Source organism: Microcaecilia unicolor, chromosome 3 (assembly GCF_901765095.1).
Source record: "Microcaecilia unicolor chromosome 3, aMicUni1.1, whole genome shotgun sequence".
In the NCBI taxonomy this organism is placed as follows: domain Eukaryota; kingdom Metazoa; phylum Chordata; class Amphibia; order Gymnophiona; family Siphonopidae; genus Microcaecilia; species Microcaecilia unicolor.
The window spans coordinates 378,557,513-378,569,607 of record NC_044033.1 but is presented as its reverse complement, the minus strand read 5'-3'; the positions used below and the strand labels follow the sequence as shown (position 1 = coordinate 378,569,607).

General features: G+C 44.4%; 1 protein-coding gene across 1 annotated transcript in view; it reads left to right on the top strand.

Moving 5' to 3' along the window:
• Positions 1-12,095, top strand: part of DNMT3A (DNA methyltransferase 3 alpha) — an 806,037-nt gene that overhangs the window by 612,908 nt on the left and 181,034 nt on the right. Inside the window, exon 7 of the mRNA XM_030198633.1 lies at positions 4,543-4,755. Coding sequence (XP_030054493.1) covers positions 4,543-4,755 — 213 coding nt within the window. The remainder of the gene's footprint in view (positions 1-4,542; positions 4,756-12,095) is intronic.

Genomic DNA, 12,095 nt, shown 5'->3' with positions numbered 1-12,095 from the left:
TAGTAAATTTAAAACAAATCAGAGAAAATATTTTTTCACTCAACATATAATTAAACTCTGGAATTCATTGCCAGAGAATGTGGTAAAAGCAGTTAGCTTAGTGGGATTTAAAAACGGTTTGGATAGCTTCCTTAAAGAAAAGTCCATAAGCCATTATTGAAATTGGGGAAAATCCACTGCTTATTTCTACGATAAGCTGCATAAAATGTACTGTTCTGGCATCTTGCCAGATACTTGTAACCTGGATTGGCCAGTTGGAATCAGGAGGCTGGGTTTGATGGACCTTCGGTCTGTCCCAGTAAGGCAATACTTATGTACTTATACTAGTTTCCACTATTTTGCCCAGCACTGACGTCAGACTTATTGATCTGTAATTTCCCGGATCACTCCTAGAAACCTTTTTAAAAATTGGCGTCACATTGGCCACCCTCCAATTTAAAGGTACTACAGACAATTTTAACGACAGGTTACATATTACTAACAGCAGATCAGCAATTTCATGCTTGAGTTCTGAGAGTACTCTTGGATTCATGCCATCTGGTCCAGGTGATTTACTATTCTTTAATTTGTCGATTTGGCTCAGTGCATCTTCCAGGTTCACCAAGATTTCTTTCAGTTTCTCTGCATCGTCATCCTTTAAAACCATTTCCAGTACAGGCAGCTGTCTTACATCTTCTTCCGTAAAGACCGAAGCAAAGAATCCATTCAGTTTCTCTGCTATCGCCTTGGCCTTTCTGAGTGCCCCTTTTGCTCTTTCGTGATCTAACAGTCGTACGGATTCCCTCGCAGGCTTTCTGCTTCTGATGTCCCTGAAAACGTTGTTACTGTGAGTTTTAGCCTGTGCAGCAAGTTTCTCTTCATATTCTCTTTTAGCCTTCTTCATTTGCATCTGACTTGCCACTGCTTATGTTGCTTCTTATTTTCTTCATTTGGGTCCTTTTTCCATTCTTTGAAGGATATTTGTTTGGCTGTAATAGCCTCATTCACTTCACCTTTTAGCCATTCTGGCTGTCATTTTCTCTTCTTTCCACCTTTGCCAATACATGGAATGCATTTGGTCTGGGCTTTCAAGATGGTATTTTTGGAGTCAATGCCTGATTTAGTGTCCTAACCTTTGCAGCTGATTCTTTTAGGGATCTGGTTCTCTTCGCTCTGCCTCCTGCGTCTCTGCTGGACTTCACACACATTTGAAATAAGACTTTCTCCAGGCTCCAACAACAATTCTGCAACAAAAGACTTCTGTTTCAGCAAGGATCTCCTTCATCACTCCACCCAGCAGCCTCTATTGAAGTAAGAAGACTACCTACAACCAGGGGCGTAGCTACATTTGAGTGAGCCAGACAAAATGCTGAGGGCTGCACAAAGTGTCTGAATCTGGCCATGTGTCAAAATCTATGGAAAACAGCAAAGTGATTTCTCTCCAGCCCTGAAATAAAGTGGAGATTAATCACATTCAGCTTGCAGTTCTTCAAAAGGTCGCCGCCACGCACTGAGCTGAAGATTTCACTGTATTATCTACAACGACACCTAGATCTTTTTCTTGAATGCTGACCTCCAAGGTGGACCCTACCATCAGTTTTAACAAAATGAATGTGAGTGAAAGGACCTCAGAGGACACATTAGAAGCAAGAATACAAGAGAAACTGCAATGTAATGTAATGATGGCATCATGAATTGAAAACCACTTCTGATAAGGATCAAAGTAACAATACTGCAAACTGCTGAACAATATCACAAAGCAAAATCTACAGTAAATTGTCTGAGAACAATTAAAAAATGACATAAGAGCAAAATACCATAATGCATAAGAAGGAAAAGCAACTTACATTTTAATAGCTTTTTGTATGCATGTCAAAACGTTTTAGCACAGATGTCCCCTACAAGTGTTGAGGGGACAGATAATGAGGACTTCCAGAGCAGGACAGAACTTCATTGCCCATCTCTTCAAGAAACCCAGCGTACAATCTAACAGCTGCCAGGACCACCACCTGCCAGACAACCAGCCTACAATTCTACCCCAACCAACAGCATAACGCCCTTGTTAACGAAACCTCCTTGTCTCCAACCATTGAACAGCGTCTGGAGCAACAGAGCTCTGCGCCCAGGACATCATGAACAGGTCCAGCAAGGCGAATGAAGCTCCGAAGAAACAGCACAGGATGCAGAAGCAGGACGAAGCTGGTGGCAGGCTTTCCTCTCCGACGGAGTCAGCAGCGCAGGAGGCAAGATGGCGGACCAAACGGTCGCCTCCACAGCACCAACTGTCGGGGCTGTCCAGGCCAGAGACCTCTTCCACTGCATCTGCCCGGCCAAAGAGAAAGAGCCAGGGAACAAGTCCGACAGGCGGCCAGGAAAACGCGAAGGCGGCGGGCTCCCTGACGGATGAGATGACGAGCAGGGGAGAGGCAACATTGCTGCACCCAGCGGTCAATGATTGGGCGGCAGCGACAGGGGCCCAGGCAAACAAACAAAAAAATTGCCGTTTAAGACAAGTAAGGGTAGGGTTAAATGGTCATTTCTCTCAATGGAGGAGGGTGAACAGTAAAGTGCTGCAGGGTTCAGTACAGGGACTGGTGCTATTTAACATATTTATAGATATGGAAATCAGAATGACGAGTGAGGTGATTAAATTTGCAGATGACACAAAACTATTCAAGGTTGTTAAAACACGTGCACACTGTGAAATATTGCAGGAAGACCTTAGGAAATTTGAAGGCTGGGCATTCAAATGAAATTTAATGTGGACAAATGCAAGGTGATGCACATTGGAAAGAATAATCCGAATCATAGTTGATGCTAGGGTGCACCTTAGGGGGTCAGCAACCAAGAAAAAGATCTAGATGTCATTGTAGATAATATGCTGAAATCATCTGCTTAGTGTGTGGTGGTGGCCAAAAAAAGTAAACAGGATGCTAAGAATTATTAGGAAAGGGATGGTGAATAAGACAGAAAATGCTATAATGCCTTTGTATTGCTCCATGGTGCGACCTCATCTTGAGTACAGCATTTATTTCTGGTCGCCGCATCTCAAAAAAGATATAGCAGAATTAGAAAAAGTTAAAAGAAGAGCGACCAATGATAAAGGGGATGGAATTCCTCTCATATGAGGAAAGGCTAAAGAGGTTAGGGCTCTTCGGCTTGGAAAAGAGATGGATGAGGGGAGATATGATTGAGGTCTACAAAATCCTGAGTGGTGTAGAACGAGTAGAAGTAAATCGATTTTTTTATTCATTCGAAAAGTACAAAGAGCAGGGGACACTCAAGGAAGTTACATGGAAATACTTTTAAAACAAATCAGTAGAAATATTTTTTCACTCAACAAATAGACAAGCAGTGGAACTCTTTGCCGGAGAATGTAGTAACAGTGGGTTTGAAAAAGGTTTGGACAAGTTCCTAGAGGAAAATTCCATAGTCTGCTATTGAGACAGACATGGGGAAGCAACTTCCTGCCTTGGGATTGGTAGCATGGAGTGTTGCCATGATTTGGGTTTCTGCCAGGTACTTGTGACCTGGCTTAGCAACTGTTTGGAAAACAGGATACTGGGCTAGATGAACCAATTGGTCTGACCCAGTATGGCTACTCTTATGTTCTTATCTAAAATTCAAATATGAAACCAGCAGCTTTGGGGAAAGATTATGCCCTGCAGCTATGTCTTGAAAAAATTTAAATGCTGCCTTCCAATGTGTATTTCAACTCTATCAATAAAAACATAGCTGCTAGTTTTATTCTTCAACCAGTTATATAAAACCGTATCAGACTGTAATTTTTCATTGCTTGTCACAATTTTCATGCTGTTGGGAACAGTAACGCCTCCAAAGTATATATATGTATGGGCACTGATGGTATTCTTGTCACTTAATATTCAGTGAGGAAAGCAGCTTCAAAATCCAACAGGGATTACCTTTCTTATTTCTTTCATTTTTACAAATATTTTGCCAAAAGCAAGACTGACAAAATACATTTACTATTAGTATATATTCCAGATAACTACTGGAAGACTTGAGTTCGTTTACTAACACTTCAACATTTGTGTGTGTGTGTGATCTCCAAGGTGAATGCAGGTATTGCTCCTCAATTTGGAATGTGTGGCAGAAGAGGAGCAAAATTCTCTTATCAGTTGAAGACAACAGCCATGTCATAGAATCCATATATGATTTCCCTGCTGGCCACCCTATGTAATGGAAGCAACTGTGTCCTCTCTCAAGCTTTTGTAAATGTAACGAGATTTAGATGTGTATATCTCTAGACCAAAGGTTCTCAACCCAGTCCTTGAGACACAGCAAACTAGTCAGGTTTTTAGGCCATCTACAATGAATATGCATGAGATAAATTTGCATACAGTTGACTTGGTGCTCTAGACTGTAGTCACCTACCTACAAGGAAGTACAATATGGTTTTTTTTTTCTAAAAATTAACCTTTTTTTGTGGCATTTCAGAGCACATTGCGCCACCACCCCAGTAGAAAGCATTGCATACATGTTCCTAACAGTTAAAAGTAATTAATGCTATATATCACTTATTTTTATTTGTTCTCTTGGCAGGCTGAGAAGAAGCATAAATTTGTTGCAGTCATGAATGCAGTAGAAGAAACCACAATAGTGGATCCTCAGAAAGAGGAGGAAACAAGCCCCCCTGCCTCACAACAACTTACAGACCCAGCATCTCCCACTGTAGCCACCACCCCTGAGCCAGTGGTGGCTGATACAGTAGACAAAAATGCCTCCAAATCAGTGGACGATGAGTCTGAGTATGAGGTAAGGAATTCAGATAACACTATCTTCTCCACTGTGACAACAAATGAGTTTAAGGTATAGAAGTGAGGTTGTTAGCTAACATTCCAGAAGGACTGAGATGCTTGGTGTGAGAGGCTAGCAATAGAAAGCCAGGTGATGAGGGAGTGATAAAGGGATCACCCTTGTGTAATTCAGACTGGGGCAACTGCCACGAGCTCTGTGCTTCAGGCGGCCTCACATTTTGATTCTCTCCTGATGGCAGGAGGAGAGCTGCATTTTTGTTTTGCCTCTCCCTCGGCAGTCTTTAATGTGAAGTCTGAACCATGTGGGGCCTGTAGTTTTGCAGGACCCACTGATACTGCATGTTCATTCATCATGTTGAATCTCACAGAAACAGATGAAGGTTAGAAGTGCTGCCCTCAGAGAGAGGGACTATTCAGGACATTATGAGGCAGATGCAGCAACCAAACGTAAAAAAATCAAAATCGTTAAAGTCCCTAACGATTTTTAAAAAACGAAGAGTGCACCAAAAAAAAAAGTCACACATGCTCAGATCGGTATTCAAACGTACAATGTATCAAAGAATCACAATACACATCGGTAATCGGCCCCTAAATCATGCACAGAGCAGCCAAGCGTTTTGCTGGCTGCTCTGCGCATGCTGCAAACGTAAAAACAAAACAAAAAAAAAGCCACAACAAATACACGTGGCTACCCGGTCAGCAAAATCCAAAAACAAAGGATCGGGAGGGGGCAAGGGCGCTCATCAGGAGCGTCTTGTATGGACGGCCTTGCCCCCCCCCCCCCCCCCCCGCTGCTCCCCACTTTCCGCCGCTCCCCCCCCCCCCCCCCCCGAAAAAGCAAAATGCTAGCTGCCCCGGTCCCCCTCCCTTCCTGTTCCTGTGTTCTGCAGAGCTAACTCCGCCTCCCGTCATTCTTTCGCCCCGTGCCCCGCTGCCCCCCCTGAGGTTGACTACGCCGCTCCCCCCTCCACCGAGACCCCCCTCCCTATTAACGACCCGAGCAGCGCCTCTCACCTCTTTCTGAAGCGCTGCACGGGCAGGAAGATCTATTGTGTTGGTTGTAGAGTCTCCATGACGTCTCTTCTTCCCTGGCCCAGGCCCCGCCTCCTTCTGACGTAGGTTACTTACGTCAGAAGGAGGCGGGGCCTAGGCCAGGGAAGAAGAGACGTCATGGAGACTACAACCAACACAATAGATCTTCCTGCCCGTGCAGCGCTTCTGAAAGAGGTGAGAGACGCTGCTCGGGTCGTTAATAGGGAGGGGGGTCTCGGTGGAGGGGGGGAGCGGCGTAGTCGACCTCAGGGGGGGCAGCGGGGGCGGGGCACGGGGCAGAAGAATGACGGGAGGCGGAGTTAGCTCTGCAGAACACAGGAACAGGAAGGGAGGGGGACCGGGGCAGCTAGCATTTTGCTTTTTCGGGGGGGGGGGGGAGCAGCGGAAAGTGGGGAGCAGCGGGGGGGGGCAAGGCTGTCCATACAGGACGCTCCTGATGAGCGCCCTTGCCCCCTCCCGATCCTTTTTTTATTTTTTTTATTTGATGTGTTTGCTGACGTCCTTTGGACCAATCACAGCGCTTTTAGCTCTGCTAATGCGCTGGGATTGGCTCAAAGTTTGTTTATTTTTTCACTTAATGATTTTTCCTGGCACAGAGCTGTCCTAACGAGAGGTCCAGACCTCTCGTTAGTTTTCCTGCCTTTTTCCTGCGTAAAGGCAATCGGAAAAGGTTAGTGCATGTCGTTTCAATGGGGTTTTCACACTAATTGCTCATCTCCATTCCGTTTTCGTTAGCTGCTGGCTTCCTCGGTAAAAGCCCTTTGATGCATGCAACGGATCAAATTTTCCTCGTTGGAGGGTCATTAAAGGCTCATTTAGCTTTAGTGCATCTGCCTCTATCTCCCTAAATATATAATCTTGTATACCCATTGTTGTGCTTAGCTTGTAAAATTGCATGCGCAGATTACAGAATACTTCTAGTTAAGTGTGTAGCTTAATTGTTAAATTAGGCACTAATTGGTGTTAATTGGCTGTAATTGCAGTTAATTGGCGCTATATTGGCACTAATTTGCAGTTACATGTGTAACTGTACTTTAGTCGGTATTCTATAAGCTGAGTATGTAATTCTTTTAACACACATCTGGTAGGGAGTGTAAACATTGGAGGGGCATGGGCAGGTTGGAGCGCTATGGTTATAGAATACTATTAGTTGGTCTGAGCATTTACACCAACCATTGAGCTAGCATAACTGCTTGCACCTAAAGTTAGGCGTGAAATTGCAGACTTACCCTAATATTTATTCTATAACAGCAATTACTTGTTTAATTTCCATTATAGAATTCAGCTTAGCACATACACTTTAGGCAACCTTTTGAGAATTACTCCCAATAGCTGGAGTGCTGGAGAAGAAAGATAGAATGTATGGCAGTTGTGTGTGTGTGGGAGGGGTGGTGGAATTGGTGAGGGGTGAGAGAGAGATTAGTCTAATTTGCCAGGGGTCATGTAGCCACCTTGGGTTGGTTTTAAGGTAGTACCCTAGCAACAGAAGAACATGCAGTGCTAGGAGGAACCTTAGAGATCTCTACAAAAAAGAATCGAGTGACACAACCCAGAGTTCAGAAGTCTGACAGGAAAGATAAAGAAACACTGTTAAAAACAAACTACAGTACATGTTTTATATGTACCTTATTAGAGATTGCATATAAAAATGTTGTAATCTTGGCTGTTCCAAGGCATTCCCCCATGGAACCATAGAAATATTCAAGGATACATAGGAACCTGTAATAGCCTCAGTTCCAAAAGTTGCAGAGCTGGGGGGGGGAGGGACAAGGCAGGAAATTACTGACTCTACCCACACAGAAAGAACTGCTCTCTTTTTGCAGACAGAGGGCCAGATGCACTAAACTTAACGAGCCATTAACGAGCAAGTAGTAAACCCTGGCATGCACTAAAGATTTTTTTCCGACGACGGTAGCAGCTAACGAAAATGGAATGCAGATGAGCAAATTGTGTAGAAACCCTATTGTAATGAGATGCACTAACCTTTTCCGATCGCCTGGAAAATCTAACGAGAGGTCTGTACCTCTCGTTGGGGCTGCGCGGAATAAAACTTGGCCCAAAGTAACAAAAAAAAAATCGGGGAACAATAAACGCTCCGCTTCAAAAAAAATGTCGTCATCCCCCCGCCCCCCCCCCCCCCCCCCCCGTTGCCCCCTCGCTATAATAAAAACGTCTTTTTTGGCAGTGCTTCACTCAGCTGAGACCTGGAAGTCCCTGAGCCAATCACAACACGTTCAGCTGAGCCAATCACAGCGCGTTTAGCTTGGCTGAACGCGCTGTGATTGGCTCAAAGACTTCCAGGTCTCTCAGCTGAGTGAAGCACTGCCAAAAAAGACATTTTTATTATTGCCTGGGGGGGGGGGGGGGAATGACGACCAAAGTGGACTTTTTTTTGGATGGACGTCCTCAACTGCACTGTCCTCTGGATCGAGCAGCGTCGGAGGGGGTGAGCAGCGCGGCGTCTTTGGGCGGCACAGGGAGGCGTATTTGGCATGCGCAGAGCAGCCAGCATAACGCTGCCCTCCCTCCCTGGCTGTCTCCCACAAACACCCTCTCCCCCTCTTCACTCAACCTGTTGATGATATCAGAAATTATATAAACCAAAGGAACATCCAGAAATGGAAACTATTGAAAAATACTTGTCATCTATTGACCTACCAAGATTAAGGGCTTCTTTTACTAAACCGTGCTAGCGATTTGAAGCCCATAAGTAACATAGTAGATGACGGCAGAAAAAGACCTGCACGGTCCATCCAGTCTGCCCAACAAGATAAATTCATATGTGCTACTTTTTATTTGTACCTGTCCTCTTCAGGGCACAGACCGTATAAGTCTGGCCAGCACTATCCCCGCCTCCCACCACCAGCTCTGGCACAGACCGTATAAGTCTGCCCAGCACTATCCCCGCCTCCCAACTACCAGTCCCACCTCCCACCACCAGCTCTGGCACAGACCGTATAAGTCTGCCCAGCACTATCCCCGCCTCCCAATCAGCCCCGCCTCCCACCACCGGCTCTGGTACAGACCGTATAAGTCTGCCCAGCACTATTGAATGGTCTTCCTCTCATTTGCCGCACCCGGAAATCGCTAGCGCGGCTTAGTAAAAGAGGCCCTAAGTGAGGAAGACAGAGCAGTAATAGATCAAGTTTGCATCTCAAAGTACCAGAACCTATTCTATAAAGGAAAGTAGGTGTTTACTTTCCTTCATAGAATACCAGTATAACCAGGTATATATGCATACAGAAGCGGATTTAGAAAAGATGTACAAATCAGAATTGAGATGTGTATGTTGGGACGTCTCATGTTCTGTTAGTATTTTAGAACTGGATCTGCTGATGTAAAGCCTGTTCTAAAATACTTGCTGATATGGATGTTTATGCGCTGGTTACATGCAACAGGAGCATCCATTTTAGAATCTTAAAGGACTAAGATATCAATGGGTCAACGTGGACACAAAAACAGCAACATGAAAGTTTGTGCCAGCCATTTTAGAAACATAAACATATATGTTCCCCCAAGCTTAAACGTCGGAATTTCCAAAAGAAGCCACGGCCATTTTTTTCAATGTGAGAGACTATCAGGCTCATTTTCAAAAGAGAAAAACGTCCAAAAAGTGACATGTCTGCATTTGGACGTTTTTCTCACAAAAACGTCCAAATCAGTATTTTCAAAACCTATTTTTAGATTTTTTTCTCTGAAGTCCATTAGAAGTACGTCCAAATCTCAAGGGGGCGTGCCAGAGGTGTATTCAGGCCGGAATTTGGGCATTCCTAGGACTTTTTTCAGCCATAATGGAACAAAACAAAAATGTCCAGGACTAAAACTTAGATGTTTTGAGCTAGACCTGTTTTTTATAACGAATAGCTTCAGTGGGAATTGAACCCACTTCCCCCGGATCAAAGTCCACTGCACTAACCACTAGGCTTCTCCTCCACTCCACACAAAAGGTACCCCAAATGACCAGATGACCACTGGAGGGAATCAGGGATCACCTCCCCTACCCCCCCCCCCCCCCAGTGGTCACTATCCCCCTCCCACCCCAAAAAATGTGATTAAAAATATTACTTGCCAGGCTCTATACCAGCCTCAGATGTTATACTCAGGTCCATCAGAATAGCTTGCAGGCCCCTGGAGTAGTCTAGTAACGTTGCAGTGCACTGCAGACAGGTGGACCCAGGCTTCTATCTCCCCCTACTTGTTACACTTGTGGAGGAAACTGTGAGCCCTCCAAAACCCTCCAGAAACCCACTGTACCCACATATTGGTGCTCCCTTCACCTGTAAGGGCTATGGTAGTGGTGTACAGTTGGGAGTAGTGGGGTTTGGGGGGCTCAGCAGACAAGGTAAGGGAGTAATGGTGAGATGTGTACCTGGGAGTATTTTATAAAGTCCACTGCAGTGCCCCCAAGGATGCCCTATTGCAGGAGCGGAGCCAGACACCTAATTTTGGGTGGGCCTGGACCCAAGATGGGTGGGCAGAAGAACTCCGCCTTGTCCCACAAGTGATTTGGTCTCTCCCTCTCTTTCCTGCATGCCATATGCTCTCTCAAACACCCCCTCCCCCGCATACCTTTTAAATAGCAGATTTTCACCGGCAGCGAGCAGCAACTAATACACACTGCTCATGTTAGCCCCACAGCCTTTCCTCTGATGCAACTTCCTGTTTCCGCATAGGTGGGACTACATCAAAGGAAAGGCTGTGGGGCCAGTGCGAGCAGTATGTATCAGTCGCTGCTTGCTGCAGGCGAAGATCTGCTATTTTCAAGGTATACAGGAGGGACAGTTGTTGGGAGTTTTCGGCTGGTGGGGCTTAGGGATCCCTGCCAGCCACATCATAGGTGTGCTGCTACTGGGTGGGCCTGGGCCCACCCTTGGCTACGCCACTGCCCTATTGCTTTCCTGGGATGTCACTTTTCCACTATTCTACCTGATGCCAAGCTTTCTGTTTGTTTTATAACATCTGAGCCTTGTGTCTATTGTTTATCAGTAGATTTGGGCTTTGAATTCAGATCTATAGATAAAAAGGAGGTCTCATTACATGTATCTAAATACCAGAGTGCTATTTTTCCATACTTCATAGCAAGAGTGTACATTCCCTAATTATCTGTCCCAATGCAACTGAAGCTTTTACCTCCTCACTGCATGTAAATGGTTTTATCTCTGTGTGGATTCTCTGATGCCGTGTGAGGCTTTCTTTCCAAACAAAGCTTTTGCCACACTCAGGACTTGTAAATGGTTTCACTCCTGTGTGTATTCTCTGGTGCATTGTGAGGTTTACCTTCAGACCAAAGCTTTTACCACACTCTATACATGCAAATGGTTTCTCTCCCATGTGGGACTCTGATGCACTTTGAGATTTACATTACAACCAAAGCTTTTACCACACTTAGAACATATGAATGGTTTCACTCTATTGTGGATTTTCTTGTGTATTTTGTATGTTTTGCATTTGGACGTTGTTTGTTTGAAAAATGGACCAAATAAGAAAACGTTTTTCCAAACAGCATTTTCAAAAGGAAAAGATAGACTTTTTTTTTGCTTTTTTTTTTTTTTTTTTTTAGAAAATGACCTTCTTTCTTGTTCTGATTTTGGACATTTTACAAAAACATCCAAATTCAGACTTAGACGTCATATTCATAAATGCCCCTCATGCACTTGAGGAAAGATAGACGTTTTTTTTTGTTGACAATGACCTTGGTTCCTGTTCTGAATTTGGACGTTTTTGTAAAACATCCAAATTCAGACTTAGACGTCATATCAAAAACTTCCCACTTTGTTAGCTGCAGTAAATTGAACCTCTTCCCTGAGGAAGGTGCAAAACCTGGCCATGTCAGTGGAGGTTCTCACACTATGAAAAACAGCTGCAAGTTAAGTGGTGTTAGTGATATCTGCTAATTTTGATTTTTTGGACTGTTTCTAAATAATAATCAACAAATGCTTTCTGTTAATTATAATGATATATGGATGAGTGAATTAATTTGAAAATTTTAGAAAAATATGGATTGATGAAAATTTGCACATCGTTGCTCTTGAAATTCCTTTGAAAGTCTGGATTGGTCAACAGCAAAGGGAGAGAGGCTCTCAGATCTGAGATTTTCTTACAAAAGCAACCAGCCAGGTAGTCGGTAGATGGCATTAATTTATTATCAGCTTTTCCGAAAGGATGGGCTCCACCTTAACCAGGTTGGGACCAGGCTGCTGGCATCGGCATTTAAAAAGGAGATAGAGCAGCTTTTAAACTAGAAATGGGGGGAAGGCCTACAGTCGCTTAAAAGCGCATGGTTCG